The sequence below is a fragment of the Schistocerca cancellata genome, chromosome 2, assembly GCF_023864275.1.
Source record: "Schistocerca cancellata isolate TAMUIC-IGC-003103 chromosome 2, iqSchCanc2.1, whole genome shotgun sequence".
NCBI classification, from domain to species: domain Eukaryota; kingdom Metazoa; phylum Arthropoda; class Insecta; order Orthoptera; family Acrididae; genus Schistocerca; species Schistocerca cancellata.
The window spans coordinates 547,313,570-547,330,231 of NC_064627.1; the positions used below are offsets into that span (position 1 = coordinate 547,313,570).

Sequence of the window (16,662 nt, forward strand, 5' to 3'; positions counted from 1 at the left end):
CAATGAATTTCTACATCTACCCTGCTAGAATAACCCCCTATCGTCTCTGGTCAGCTTTTATGCTTTTCTTGCCACGACACGTGCCGGCAGCGCCAGCAGGTGGCACTCCATCTCCATGGACAGCGGTCACAATGTTTTGTCTCATCATTGAACGCACATCAACAAAAGTGCTACATCACCTTGGTGTATCGTGCAGGTGTGTTGTTATTGTGTCTGTTCCTGTACCAATCAGAATGTCACAAGTTACTTTGTTTGTAAACATATGCACAGTACCACGAGCGCTACCTACGGGTAGAGCGACACACTCGAATGGTTTGGAACATTTCTGTTGAAAGTGAGTCATCAGCAGGGACGCATTAGAGACTTCTGTGCAACAGTAGAGTGAACATCCAACATGTCACGAAGAACAGTCGCAACCATGATAGGGTTCGCATTATCATGCTATGTGCAGAAGGCTTGTCAACAAGGGAAGTTGCTCGACGTTTGCATCGGGGTGAAAGTGATGTGGTGCAGACATGGAATCGATTCCAGTTAACAGGTAGTGTTGAGGACTTACATCAAACAGTCCATGCACATTAGACAGGTGTAGAGGAAGATCGAGATCTACCACTTTTCAGTCAAAAGAACCGGTGATGAGTGCTCCGGATCTGAATTCAGCGCATGGGTGTGTGCTGTCGTTAGTGTAAGGTAGTTTGAGTTAGATTAAGTAGTGTGTAAGCCTAGGGACCGATGACCTTAGCAGTTTGGTCCCATAGGAACTTACCACAAATTTCCAATTTTCTGAATTCAGTGTTACAAGAGGCTACAGGTCATCATGTATTGCATCAAATTATCAGGAGACCGTTGCGTGATGTGGGTTTCCATTCCCTACGACCATGGCGAGCACCATGCCGTTCACCACACCGCCATGGTCCCATTACAGATGGGCAAGAAATCATGCAGAATAGAAGCCCAAGAGCTGGAGTCGGCTGTTGTTTAGGGACGAACCTCAGATCTACTTGTACTCTGATAATAGTAAACAACGTGTTTGGAGACAGCCCGATAACATCGAACGCCTTCAGCATTGTGTTCCACATACGCAACAAGGTGATAGTGTAGTGATGTTCTAGCGTGGCATTATATGAGGCCACCGTACACCTCTTGTGGTTTTTGAGGGCAGTCTCAAAGCCCTCAATACAGGGGCGAGTTTCCTGAACCAACAGTGGGACCCTGTCGCCAACAGTTTGGTGACCTACACAACATTGAATCTTCTGTTATTATTATTTTTTCTTCCAAGCAGTTATATTTCGAGGCACAGATAATGAGCCACGTATTTATACGAATTCTGGATGAAGGCGAAAGAAGTTGGTGGTTTAACTGTGATGCTGCCTGTCGTGTGCCTTGTGCTCACAGGGAGACATCAAATATACCTGTTACATACGTCCTCCTGGAATAGCACACGACTTTTGTAAATTCGATTCATTTGCTAACATCTTCTGGATACTACAGTCAACTATAAATTTATCTCGTGCAGTTGGTCTTACTATTCAGTCGCAGCTAATAATTTACTTCACCGTGCTCGGATCTTCTTCCCCGAAGATTTCGTGAATTACCTGGAGAAGGAGCTCATTTCTCTCCTCAAACAAGGTAAAGCACTCATAACCAGAGTTTCATCATTTCAACCATATCTTATCAAATTAACCATTAATACAATATACTTTACAATGAGCATCAGGCTGCTCCTCCTCTCTGGTCCGTATACAATAGAGTAAGTCCAGTACATTACATTTTGCATAACATTCATTGTTGAGCTCTTTAGTTACTCTTTGGCGGTCCACTATAACACATTCCACCAGCGGCTGCATCGAATAACACGTCCACCACAGCAAGTGCAGACTATTGTTCACCACTCATGTCCACGGGAGGTGCAGCTCCTGCGTATATTCTTGGCTCTGCATGAACAGAAGCCTAGCGATAGTGATTTGCTCCACTCTCGTTGAATTAATTTAAAATAATAGTGTTTCTCTTTATATTCACGTGAATATTTTTCATATCTAAGAGAGTACCATGGCATTTCCCAACGACATGCCATGTTACACTAGCAAGGCTGCTGTAGGCTACTTAGATGTGAAAGGCGACATGAAACCGTCACCGTTTCTTTCCTTGGTACTTGCACTTCTCTGCTAAAGATATGATGGTTTCCTCCAGATAAAATATCACAGAGGTAAGATGTCCGCTTATTCATACATCTGGCTCGGGACTACTGGGGAATAGCTATTAAACATACAGATAATGCTAATTGGGATGGATATGTGGAATATTAGAATGCTGTGCCCAGGAGGAAATTACACTCCTGGAAATTGAAATAAGAACACCGTGAATTCATTGTCCCAGGAAGGGGAAACTTTATTGACACATTCCTGGGGTCAGATACATCACATGATCACACTGACAGAACCACAGGCACATAGACACAGGCAACAGAGCATGCACAATGTCGGCACTAGTACAGTGTATATCCACCTTTCGCAGCAATGCAGGCTGCTATTCTCCCATGGAGACGATCGTAGAGATGCTGGATGTAGTCCTGTGGAACGGCTTGCCATGCCATTTCCACCTGGCGCCTCAGTTGGACCAGCGTTCGTGCTGGACGTGCAGACCGCGTGAGACGACGCTTCATCCAGTCCCAAACATGCTCAGTGGGGGACAGATCCGGAGATCTTGCTGGCCAGGGTAGTTGACTTACGCCTTCTAGAGCACGTTGGGTGGCACGGGATACATGCGGACGTGCATTGTCCTGTTGGAACAGCAAGTTCCCTTGCCGGTCTAGGAATGGTAGAACGATGGGTTCGATGACGGTTTGGATGTACCGTGCACTATTCAGTGTCCCCTCGACGATCACCAGTGGTGTACGGCCAGTGTAGGAGATCGCTCCCCACACCATGATGCCGGGTGTTGGCCCTGTGTGCCTCGGTCGTATGCAGTCCTGATTGTGGCGCTCACCTGCACGGCGCCAAACACGCATACGACCATCATTGGCACCAAGGCAGAAGCGACTCTCATCGCTGAAGGCGACACGTCTCCATTCGTCCCTCCATTCACGCCTGTCGCGACACCACTGGAGGCGGGCTGCACGATGTTGGGGCGTGAGCGGAAGACGGCCTAACGGTGTGAGGGACCGTAGCCCAGCTTCATGGAGACGGTTGCGAATGGTCCTCGCCGATACCCCAGGAGCAACAGTGTCCCTAATTTGCTGGGAAGTGGCGGTGCGGTCCCCTACGGCACTGCGTAGGATCCTACGGTCTTGGCGTGCATCCGTGCGTCGCTGCGGTCCGGTCCCAGGTCGACGGGCACGTGCACCTTCCGCCGACCACTGGCGACAACATCGATGTACTGTGGAGACCTCACGCCCCACGTGTTGAGCAATTCGGAGGTACGTCCACCCGGCCTCCCGCATGCCCACTATACGCCCTCGCTCAAAGTCCGTCAACTGCACATACGGTTCACGTCCACGCTGTCGCGGCATGCTACCAGTCTTAAAGACTGCGATGGAGCTCCGTATGCCACGGCAAACTGGCTGACACTGACGGCGGCGGTGCACAAATGCTGCGCAGCTAGCGCCATTCGACGGCCAACACCGCGGTTCCTGGTGTGTCCGCTGTGCCGTGCGTGTGATCATTGCTTGTACAGCCCTCTCGCAGTGTCCGGAGCAAGTATGGTGGGTCTGACACACCGGTGTCAATGTGTTCTTTTTTCCATTTCCAGGAGTGTATAACTGATGTGGAAGCATGCATTGACAGTGTGGACGTGATAACAATTGAAGAAACCCGTACAAAAGCAGTAAGAAGCCTCATAAAAGTTATGTAACTGTGGAAAACAGGAATGCCACAAAACGGCTTAATGAGGACGAGTACAAGAGCAATGCGATTGTAGTTATGAATGTGGCCCACTATCACAGTAAGATTACTGACTTTTTGGTTCCGCAGGCACTGAGTAGGGAGCCCACTGGCAAAGTCCTCAGGACTGTTGCACGGTTAATTAAAAAGTCATCAATCGAACAGGGAACTCAGAAATGTCTGTTCAGTTCACTGTCACTACCAACGAGACGCTATGGCTTGCAGAAAATCCATGAAGAAAACGTCCTGCTGAGACCTATAACGAAAGCCATTATTTCACCCACCTATTCAATTTCTAAGTTCTTGACAACGCTATTATGATTACATGTGATCCGAATGGACTCTTACACCAACAGTTCGACACACGTATCGGTAAATGTAATGGCGTAGTGGTCCAGCTGGAGGGAGGACATATTACTCAGTTTCGATGTGGTGTATCTGTTTTCCATGCTTCCACTAAATGCGGTGTTCGAACAGCTGAATCAGATTTTTCGTGCCGATGTTGCAGTACTGTTTAAATATTGCCACTTCAAATGGAATGATGAGTTCTACGAACAGATGAGTGGCGTTGCTATTGGGAGACCCGTAAGCCTGGTTGAAGCATATTTCTTTACGAAAAAAGTAGAACAAAAGGCTTTATGAACAGAAAAAAGCAAATAAAATGAATATGCGGTGCTGCTATGCTGTGATACGTTTGTTTTGTGGAGATGTGGCAGACAGGAAACAGGTCGTTTTCATGAAATCTCAAAGAGATTAATCAGAAGGTTCAGTTAACTATGGAGGCGGAGGCAGAGGGCAGATTAAATTTCCTTGCTGTGTCAGTCTTCATCAAAGTAGATGGCGGCTTGAGCCCCACAGCATACCTACAACGGGGCTCAAATCAAGCGATGTGTTATAAAAATCATTAGCGGATAGAGTAAGAAACTTCTATGAACTGGAGTTGCTCAATGCAGAATTCGACTATTTCACCAATGCGTTGTCCGCCTCCGGTAGCTGAGTGGTCAGCGCGACAAAATGTCAAACCTAAGGGCCCGCGTTCGATTTCCGGCTGGGTCGGAGATTTTTTCCGTTCAGGGACTGGGTGTTGTGTTGCCCTCATCATCATCATTTCATCCCCATCGACGCGCAAGTCGCCGAAGTGGCGTCAAATCGAAAGACTTGCACCCGGCGAACTGTCTACCCGACGGGAGGCCGTAGTGACACGACCAATGCGTTGCTAAGGAATCGATAAAAAGAGCGTTAAGACAGCCATTGACCATATAGTAAAGATCCTGACGAAACAGAAAATCACTGCAATTTACAAACCCACCCAGTAGCTACGGGAACGCCTAAAGTCGCCCAAGAGTAATCGAAAACCGCTGGGAAAAGCAGGTATTTACAGGACACCATGTAGTTGTGGAGAAGTGTACCTGGATACTAAAATAACGGTCTAAAAACACCGAGAAGAACACTACGGCTACTGTGGAAGGCGAAAAACAGATCAGCCGTTGCGGAATATGCTTTGCAGCCAGGAGGCTATGTATTCTATTTGATAAGACTTGGACATTGGTAGCAACAAGAGGATATTATGAAAGGCTGTACGCAGGCCATAGAGATTACTAAACATCCCAGCACTTTAAACCGGAAGGAGAAGTGTGTGAAACTGAATGATATCTGTATTCCAGCGCTGAAGAAGATGTGTACCAGACTTCCACGATGGGGTGAAAACAATAGCGGACGACAGCAACCGACAATTGCGAATTGCGCTCAAGTTTTCAAAACATGTGACGTGACGCCTGTGCGCGGGAAAAAGCGGAAACGGAATTTTACTTTAGTTAGCAGCGATCCAGGGCGTGCTTCGAACCATCCACACAACCACTCCGAGGCGTAATGAACATGACGAGTATAATTCAACATTAACACAGACGTGGACTTACGATCACAAGTACCAATAAAAGATCAACATTTAACTCCACTCAAGTGCGAAGGTGCCATGACTTCCAGGGTTCCAAGCAGGGGTGCTATTGCCTCCAATCCGTGCAGGTGATCTACAGGTGCCGTAATGTCTAAGCCTCCATAGTTGGCCCGATGCTTGCTGACCAGGTTGTCTGCGGCGTCAGCTGCCTTTCCCGCAACTCGCTGCTGTGAATACCTAATCCAGCCGGAAAACTTTGGCTGCGACTAACTTTACGGCTTCACGAGCTCCACGCCCGGGCAGCAGGAGTGCCGCAAAACCCAACTGGTCAGCCACGTGGCCTCCCGCTAACTGCTGGTACCACGGCCCGCCAAACCCAACAACACACCACTCGATCAAAGACCCTAGCTCTGGCATATGACCAGGATCGGTATCGGCTGTACAAGTAGTTAGTGACGCCGGTGGAGAGGCATGTCCGCTAAAATTAAAGCTGACACGGCACACTATTATTTCATTGATTGCTGTCGTCGAATGTTAAGTAGGGATCTTGCTGGTTGGCACTCTTCGTTGTCCTTCATATTTCCTGGATTTGAAGTTTGGTGCACAGACATCAGTTTCGAAAAGCAGTACGAAGCAATTCTCAAAATAGCCCTCGAAGATTGGAATATTTTTGAACGCTGTTCAACACAAACCTGTAGCGTAGCATTCTTGTCTGTGTGTTGTCCTTTGTTCGATTCTCATGAGTAGCATTTTTTTTACTTTTATTTAAAACTTCCGTATTTATTGTCAAATGAAAATATAACTGGAAATTATTGAATTTAAATTTTTAATAAAAATAACATTTTTTTAAATTTTTAGACGGTAATTACTTTAAAATATATTAAACTTTGATGGAGACATACAAAATGCCTAAGTGTTAAGATAAAAAATGATATACACACTAGAACTGTTCAGTCTATACAAATTTTTCGATCAGTACATTTTTTTTCTATTTGATGCTTCTCATTTTTGTACGAAATTTTAATTTTTTTTCAATACTAGAATTTTCATGCAATTATTAATTAAAAATGATTAAGTATATGTTAGTTAAGATTTTCATGTGATAACAAATATAGATTTTTAAATGAAAGTGAAAAAGTTGCTTACATCAAGAATCGGACCTCTGACCATAGAGACATAAAACAATTACATTATGCATTCAGTTAACATCAATTTTTTGTGTGTCAGCGAAATTTTTCTAATTAACATTTCGTGGAACTCTTATAATCTTCGAGGTGACTTTTTAGAAAAATTTTAAGAGTGGCCAAATACTACCTTACGAAGTAGGTGTTCAAATGTTGACCTTCAGATCCTATAGGGATAAAGAAAATCGAAGAGAGCCAGTGCGCCATACACGTTCGGCGATATGCAGACGATGCAAAACATTTTTTGAGCAGTTTACTACTGATAGCCATCGCGTCGTCGAGTTTATCCTCACATTCAAGGAACATATTTGAGTCAAAGAAATCCGTAGTTATTACGTGACGGTTCATTATGGCAGTGATTGGTCAAAGATGGGACAAGAAGGATTTATTCATTGTTTTGAGTGGCAGTGACAACATTTGTTACTCAGCAGGACATGTAGAGCTTTTTAGGTTTTCCAGAAACGATTGGCAACAACAAACAAATGAAGACAAATTACTCGTTGGATAAAGGAAGGAACTCGACGCGCAGTAGCCAAGGATCTCTCGATTTCGCCAATCGATGTATCTTTCAGTCAAGCCATTGTCTCTGCGGAGCTGTTAAATTGGGAAATGTGAGGCAATAGGCTGTGATGTTGCTCACCAGAACACTGAAATAAGCTGGCGTGAAGTATTTATCGACATACATCTAAGAGGCTCGCAGTGCCTGCTGCCAAACAGTGAAGCTTTAGCGGTTCCTCTGTCGCGAGTGCCAATTTTAAGTCCACAGCAGCAACAGCAACCTCACCACCGCGGGTCGCGGGCTGCCTACCATCAGGCGGAGCAGCTCTTCACGTGTTGCTTGGTGAAACCCTATCAACAAACATGGGAACTTTCATTCTTTCTTGCTGTTTCTGCAACCAGCTTCTGGCAGTATTGCTTATCTAGGCGATTTGTCATCGAAGAAGGGAACTGTAAGCGAAAATCTTCCTAGCATATTAACTACTGCAAGCACCGGCACTGAACTGTAGCCGTGTAAGAAGCGACTATTTCATTTTATGTTGGTCCAAATGTCACAGTTCATTCATATCTGTATTACTAAATAGCTAACCTGCTTCATGCTGCACAAGTCCAGTTGCAGGTTCCAGAGGCTACAATAATTTGGCTTTCCATATTTCATATCATTATTGACTGAGTTTAAAAATTTAACCCTTAAATGCATGACTTTTAATTTCAAACTGTAAAAATTACCACGTTTATTTTATAGTGCCTATATTACGAAAAAAATTATGAAAATTTTTTTATGTTATATTAACAAAGCATTATTGTTGACAATCGCTACAAACACAAAAACAGACCTAATTTCAAATCTATCGTAAAGACGCTCAAATTAACTGTCTACACCATATCTACTTACGTTTTCAAAATAAAAAAGTAATTTTCAAACCCACAAATCAGTGCACAAACACCAAGAAAACGTCTCTACTTTCCACCGAAACACACGCGCGGCAGTACATCCACAGAGCTGATTGTCGAACTGGTTCAGTACATCCTGCCATTTACGGTCGCTATGAAGAACTACCAACAGCTTAGCGGTTGCAGTAATGTGTATACACTTAACTACATAACGAATTTGTTACAAAATATTGCTCATAATAGGATACATCGAAGAAATGAAGTCTGTAGCTGATCAGCTACACTATGCATTAAGGGTTAAAATGCTGTCATGATCTACTCACTAAGAGGTGTAATGCTACGTTAAAGGTTTGACACATTAGTCAAGTCAAAGGTCTGACATAGTAGTCAAGTTATTACAGACAGAAACTGTGTATGTGGCCTGCTCACGGCAAATCACGGCGTGCAATTTACCCAGACTATATCCATCTTGCGTCTGATAATGAGAGCAATTAGCGACATATTTTTTACTTTTTTCTCCCTTACATACTTAACGCCAAATATTTAAATTGTTTTACACATGTGAGTTCGATTTTTTAAAGAATCATGGGTGGGAGTTTACTGGTTTGGTACTAGGATAAGGAAGCTCCGCGGCCTCTTACGTTTTTCAAACCCCTATACCATTTGTGAGTCGCACTTGGACAGCTCGGCCAGTAAGCACCTTATCCTTGAAAGGTAAGGTTCGCAGATTAGTTGCATTCCGTAATCAGGACTAGAGTCTGATCAAAATTATTTTAGTATTGATAACTGTGAAGGAGGAGTTGGGGCGAGGCTCACGAGGAAAGCCAATCACACTTTCAGCCAGTCTCACGAGACCTGTAGCCACAGAAACCACTGGCGGGTGCCAGACCATCGCCCGAAACACAACAACACTTCCCATAAGCACTGTGTTGTATTTTCAGGCGTCTTTCTGTCCTCTGGGTTCATTTGATGTGTGCTGAGATTTTATTTGTTTTCATTTGTTACAGTTGTGGGATTAATATTTTGGGTGTTATTACTATTATTTGTTGTACATTAGTGAACAACATCAAAAGCAAGTTCTCAAATATTATGCAATGGAAATATTAGCGTCGCTCATTGGTAAAGGCAGTGCCTTTCGACGTCCGAGTTTTTTAGTGTTACGTGTCTACATCGTCCACAATTGTTATTGATGATGCTCACAACTATTCTATTGTGTTGACAAGACGCCTATCATGGTAAGGTGAAAGGAGGAGATGATTAGCTTCAGAGTCGAAGTAAGTGATAAATTTCGAATCTAATATCTTTAAATAATCCACTATTCCCCATATATGAAATTCACGAGCTGGCGGAAACGTACAGGCATCCAGCCATTAGGCTGCCACATTGAGACTGTCATTTCAGCCCAATAGAATTGGTATGTACCCAAATGAAAGGCAAAAACAATAATTTTGTCCTTATCTCTGGATGACATGAAGAAATTTTTCTCCATTGAAAGCATTGCGAGTGCACTTAGTTTTCGCTAGTTCATAATGCTTTTTTGAAACATTTTTATTCTTTAGAGTTTTGAAAAGCAGCGTTCTGCCTCTGTAGCTATGGGAACAGTCAAGAGATTTTTGATCAGTTCAGAAATTTTACAAAGAACATTGTCTAGATTTTTTTTCTAAGATAAATTTCAACAGCTCAGTTAATTTCCAATATTAATTAACATCACATTTGCAATATACTTTGAGTTCACTTTAAAGCTTTTCATTGTCGATCGCGAGATATGCTATTGTGTAGGGTGTGCATTCCTAAAACCAGCGAAGCATTTCATGTTGAACAATTTAGCAGCTACTAAGTGCTTAGTGGAAAAAATCTGTCTATTATATCAACATTTATACAATCACACACTTCCTAAGCTTCTACCGTGAGTGTCTTTGGAGGATTCTCACAGTACTGTGGCTAACATAATTCTGAAATGGCACCTTATGTACACTAATTTCTCGAGTTGCAACTGGTCGTAAATTATTTCAAAATGAGGCAAAATCTTATGAAAAAGTTCTAACTGTAATAGGAAATTGTCATTCAGGTACTTTAAAATTCCTATTGCTTTTGCAATGATAGGATGTTCACTGAATTTCAGTAAACACGTTTTTTAAAAGTTGCAAACTTCCGTGAACTCTGTTTGTGGTTCATATGTTGAAGTTTCGCCTTATAGAAAATGGGCGTGAAATGACGATGTGCATGAGCATCTTGAGAATGGACAGACGTTGCGGTGACCTTGAGAGGGATATTTGAAGCCAAAAGGTTGAAGAAAAATATTCTTGCGTTTCGTGTAATACTTGATGCATTTCTCATTATTGGGTTAGGCTTATGTGCATAACAGCGAATGAAATGCGCATTATTATAAATTGTGTCCGTGTTTTCTTAACACCTGGTTTTTTGCCCTTCGTTACATTTGTACCATCAGATTTCTGGAACATCAGTTTTTGTCCATTTCCTTGAAGGATTATGTCTTATTATTCTAAAATAAGTTTTGATATGCTCTCTGTAGTTTGATTATCTGGAATAAAGAATCCCTAAAACCGCTCAAATACTTCTCCGTTCAATATGCATCGTAGAACAAGAACCATTTAAGTGTGTTCCGACACATTTGTTGTGTCATCAGCCATGCAAGCTACAAAGGAATCTTTTTTAATTTACGTCCTTATCTCCTTTCTAGCACGCAGTAAAGTACCTCATTCTGAAGCATCTAAGACAGTCATGAAGACTGAGCTGGTTTATACGTGATTCTTCTAATTTGAATCTAATTTAGATGCAGATTTTACTATTCCTCTAAGTAAGTCTAGATTTAATTAATCGTCTTTTTCATCATGTACACATAAAGAAGTTTCAGATTCCACAAAAGAAAATGCAATCTATTATTGTGGACATAATTTCACAGTTCTTTTTAATCTTCGTATCATCCTCATTGGCTGAATGTCTATATCTCTCACGAAGTTTCTCCTTAATAGTAACGGTTCCTAAAAGTAACAGAGCAAAACTACATTATCAGTTTCCTTCTTTTACTTCTCATGCTTTCCAGTTGTTTCTATCATTTCGTTTATGTTTCTAAAATCATCTTTTTGTCGGCATTACATCACCTCCAAACAGCATACATGGAATGTAAAACAACGTATTGTTTACTTGACAGCAGCAAAGCCAATATTTCCTTTTGAACTATTCAGAAATCAAGCTACTTGTTGCCTATACTTGGCTGAGATATTAGAATATCATGCGTTGAACGGCCACTTTTCTTAACTGTAACTTTCTCTTAACAGCTGTGAAAATTTAGGTTGAATTTCACTTATAGTGACAGAACGCAATTCTTTGGGTTGCAAGACGACAGAATTTTCTGTAAAATAAAAGAACAGAAAAATATATCAAATAGAATAGCTGGAAGCAGGATAATACTGTAATTCCACACTTTACACCTTTCAAGAAAACGGAACGTGGTTAAACACAATGCACGCCGAGAAAAAAATGTAAAATAACTACGATCCATCTTCATCTTAAGACCGACACTGAGGAAACTGCGGTGCTCCCTCTGCTTTGCAGCCTTTGCGCGAATGGACGCAACTGTGAGACACCACTGACGCAAAGAATTTCGCATGTTTTTCATAAACACCGGACATTAAGCTTAAGAAATATATATTGTACAAGCATAAAAAACAAATTAAAATAAAAATGACGCATTATATTAAATATTGTCGGTAATATCAAGAGGAAATAGGGAATGCTTATACGCGAGACGCCACTGCACATCATTAAATGGGTTCAGTGACAGTGTCACTCCAAGCATCTTTGGTAACTACGAGAGTAGTTTCATTAAACATGCCAATATGGTTTTTCTATTATCATCACAAAAAACTGCACAGGGAGATCCAGCTGAACATTTGGTTTGAGCACTTTAAGTACCTGCACAGCAAATTTAAATTTATTAAGTTTTGACTGTTAATAAGAAGACTTATCGGCAGCTGCGTCCGAGCGAATTTCATCTAGGAAACTTAGTCTTAATCGCCCGAAACAAATGCCTATCACTGCTTGCATTACAATTGTTGCAATCCTGACGTTATTCTTGTTGTTCCAAACCGACAAGAGACGTTTCCCCAGCTCGATCAATAGGCATACCGGTACATTTTATTTTGTCATGTTACAAGTAAGTAGAAAGTTTTATTAGAAAGCTAATAAAGTGTTAATTATAAACCTAGCGCTCTGTTTCACGCAATGAAGCGAAACGGACGACCTCTTAGCTCTTGAGGTGCGAGCACAGCGTCAAGTTTAATTAAAATTATCGAATGTTAGAGATCTCGGACATTTTGGTTCGTACATGAACATATGCTTTGTTAAGATTTCATTCACATAATGTTTTCGCTTAGATTCAATAACGGAAAAGGTTCACACATTTAGAAGGTTCGGTGGCATCATCAGGAAATTCAACTCAGCAAACTTTCCGTGAAGCGTCTTAAAATTTCCTACAAAACTTAAGTGGAAACATGATGTGGACCTTTCAGAAGACACTGGTGTGTCAGTTTCTTCTGTGTACATGTGAGTTCAATGAAATGGAAGATTACACACAAATGCGAACACCTGTCAAATGCTTGAACAACCACCTTTCGCAGTGCGGACCGCTGCGAGGCTTGCAGGAAGAGAGTCATTTGGGTTGTGGAAGGATGTAGAACCATGCCGACTCCACTGCTGTGGCTACCTGTGCCAGGTTCCTTGGCTGAGGATCCACGGTGCGAACAGCCCGATCGAGGTGGTCTCACAAACTGCATTTAGGGGGAGACATTGTCCACAAGGATAGATACATTCTTGTGTTGATCCATTGCGTCTTCCAAAAATGACGAGATCACCCAGGGAATGCCATGCGAACTTTTACCAGATCATAACGCTCACTCCACGTTTTCTTTCAGATGTTTCACGCCGTACACGCCGACGGCCAACTGTACGATGGAGCACAAAATTTGATTCATCTGGAAAGGTCACCTGTCGCGACTCAGTGGACGTCCAATTGCTGCACTGACGTGCAAATTCCAGCCTTCGGGGACGATGAACAGCAGTCAGCATGGGTGGATGAACTAGGCACCTGCTGCGGAGGCCCATATGCAGTAACTTCCGCTGAACGGTGATTATGGAGACACTGTTGGTAGTCTCTCGTTCATCTGGGCGGTCAGCTGCGCAAAGATTGCACATCTGTTCGTCCGTACAAGGATTGCACAAGATCGGTATACGGCCCGAGGCGTTGCCGCACCTCGACGGCCGTACTGTCATACGCTATTCACCGGGCCATATTTCAGAATCTTCTTTCTTTTTAAATTTGTTAATCATCCAATACCACTCAAAAAAGCGGTCATCATAATTATTTATTTTATTGCTTCCTTTTAGATCTACACTCTCCATTTACGCTAAAGAGCGAAAGAAACTGGTACATCTGCCTAATTCGTGTAGGGCACCCGTGAGCACGCAGAAATACCGCAACGCGACGCGGCACGGACTCGACTAATGTCTGAAGTAGTGCTAGAGGGAACTGACACCATGAATCCTGCGGGGCCATCACAAATCCATAAGAGTACGAGGGGTTGGAGATCTCTCCTGAACAGCACGTTGCAAGGCATCCCAGATATGCTCAATAATCTTCATGTCTGGGGAGTTTGGTGGCCAGCGGAAGTGTTTAAACTCAGAAGAGTATTCCTGGAGCCACACTGTAGCAATTCTGGACGTGTGGGGCGTCGCATTGTCCTGTTGCAATTGCCCAAGTCCGTCTGAATGCACAATCGACATGAATGGATTCAGGTGATCAGACAGGATGCTTACCTACCTGTCGCCTATCAGAGTCGCATCTAGATGTATCAGGAGTCCCCTATCGCTCCAACTGCACACGCCCTAGACGAATAGAGCCTCCGCCAGCTTGAACAGTCCCCTGGTGACATGCAGGATCCATGGATTCATGAGGTTCTCTGCATGCAGTACACGTCCATCCGCTCGATACAATTCGAAACGAGACTCGTCCGATCAGGTGACATGTTTCCAGTCATCAACAGTCCAATGTCGGTGTTGACGGGCCCGGGCGAGGCGTAAAGCTTTGTGTCGTGCAGTCATCAAGGGTACACGAGTGGACCTTCGGCTCCGAAAGCCCATATCGATGATGTTTTGTTGAATGGTTCGCACGCTGACACTTGTTGATGGCCCAGTATTGAAATGCGCAGAAGGGTTGCAATTTTGTCACGATAAACGATTCTCTTCAGTCGCCGTTGGTCCCGTCCTTGTAGGATCTTTTTCCGGCTGCAGTGATGTCAGAGATTTGATGTTTTACCGGATTCTTGAAATTCACAGTACACTCGTGATAGGGTCGTACAGGAAAATCCCCACTCATCGCTACCCGGAGACGCTGTGTCCCATCACTCGTGCGCCGACTATAACACCACGTTCAAATAATTTAAATCAGGATAACCTGCCACCGTAGCAGTAATGACCGATCTAACAACTGCGCCAGACACTTGTTGTCTTATGTAGGTGTTACCAACCGCAGCGCCGTATTCTGCCTGTTTGCGTATCTCTGTATTTGAATACGCATGCCTATAGCAGTTTCTTTGGCGCTTCAGTGTATATAATAGATCGTGTTTTAACATTTTTTGTAGTTGTTACACGTTTTGATTGATTACAAAGTAATGGGTTAGCATAATAATAGAAATAATAATAATAGTAATTAAGTTATAGTTAAGAAAAAAGGATTCTTTTTCTAGAACGTATTACGTATCAGTAACAATATTAGTTGAGAAACACTATGAATTTTTATTGGCTGAAGGTGTGCAATGGAAGTTTAATATCAAGAATGAATACTGGACAGACAATATTGAAAAGTATGAGCCGTTACCAAACTAGATTCTAAAGAAGAAAGCTATATGCGGAGAGATACAGAATGAATGCTATCCTCTTACTAAAAAAGGTATTAGTGCATTTATATATAAATGTCACAATACAAATGACAGATAGCGGGGCAGTCAAATGAAAACGAGACAGATGGAAAAAAGTAATTACAGTTGTTTATTATTTGAAAAGTAATTTGACATAACTATTAATACATTTATCCCACTGTGAGACAAAAAGGTAAATGCCTTCATGGAACAACGTATGCGGTTGCCCACGTGTTGCCAAGGTTGTTTAGACTACACTACAGAAGTTTCGCGGGGAAGTCCTTAGACGGTCTGTACAGTCCCTCTCTCCCCATGAAATTTACATATTTCTGGAGCCCTGAAGAAAGACATTATTGTCTATCTACTTCCTTTAGACGAAGAGGTGCCCGAGTGTGTACAATTATGGTTCTTTAGGCAGCTGCAAAACTTTGTCCATGAAGGCACTAACTGTCTTGTCTCACAGTGGTACAAATGTATTAGCAGCTATGGCGATTAAAAAGGTTACTAACTTTTTTTACCATCAGTCTTGCTTTCATCTGACTGCACCTTATAGACACATGCAAGCACATTATGTATAGTTGGCGACAGTTCCACCTTTTTACCTATGTCCCGCTCGATGGAGATCGCCGCAGTTGGTTGCATGAACGCCTGTATGTTTCAGATTACACGCGGTCGGAGGTGTGTTTCTCAATCATCAGCCTTTTGCTCATCTTCATGGGCACCTTCTTCTCGGTGTACACATTCCGGAATCCTCGCTACATGTTCAAGAGGCTGGCTGGTGGCATACACTTCCTCGCTTGTAAGTACCGTCCTGTTCTAACAGGGAGTGCCCATCACATCCACATTCACCCAGGCTCACCCGACAGAATATTAGGCACCCCCTTACAGGGGAACGCTGGCCTCTTTGTAGCTCTGTAAATACTACCTTACTACAAATGATTGAAGCGATTTCATAAATTCACTGGATGTTAATTTACATAGTGTCACAAAACTCAACAAACATATTGTAAAAATTCAAAAAGTTTTGTACTGTTGCAGCCGCATTTCAGATTTCTGTCATAAGAGTGCGGTAGTGAGCATTTAGGCAAGATGATGGCAGGCGCCGATAAAGCGTGTATTATGCTTGAAATGTATTCACGCCAGTCTCGCGGCCTAAACCAAGGCAGATGTTTTGTGAGGGGTTACGTGGGATATTTAGTATTTATGCCTCTTCTATCAGCAAATCTACCGGAACTGTGAGCTCACATCAACGGTGCTTTTGAAAGAATTAATAGGGACTTACTGTGCGGAACGTGGGAAAAACTTGATATCTGCAGAATCAGTAAGGGTCACATATGGAGCACTTCTGAAGAAGAAAGAAAAGAGGTTTTCTATGTCAGAGC

The 16,662-nt window shown here is 42.8% G+C and overlaps 1 protein-coding gene across 1 annotated transcript in view; it reads left to right on the plus strand.

The window, feature by feature from the left end:
- Positions 1-16,662, plus strand: part of LOC126162127 (uncharacterized) — a 306,222-nt gene that overhangs the window by 271,414 nt on the left and 18,146 nt on the right. Inside the window, exon 3 of the mRNA XM_049918416.1 lies at positions 15,942-16,079. Coding sequence (XP_049774373.1) covers positions 15,942-16,079 — 138 coding nt within the window. The remainder of the gene's footprint in view (positions 1-15,941; positions 16,080-16,662) is intronic.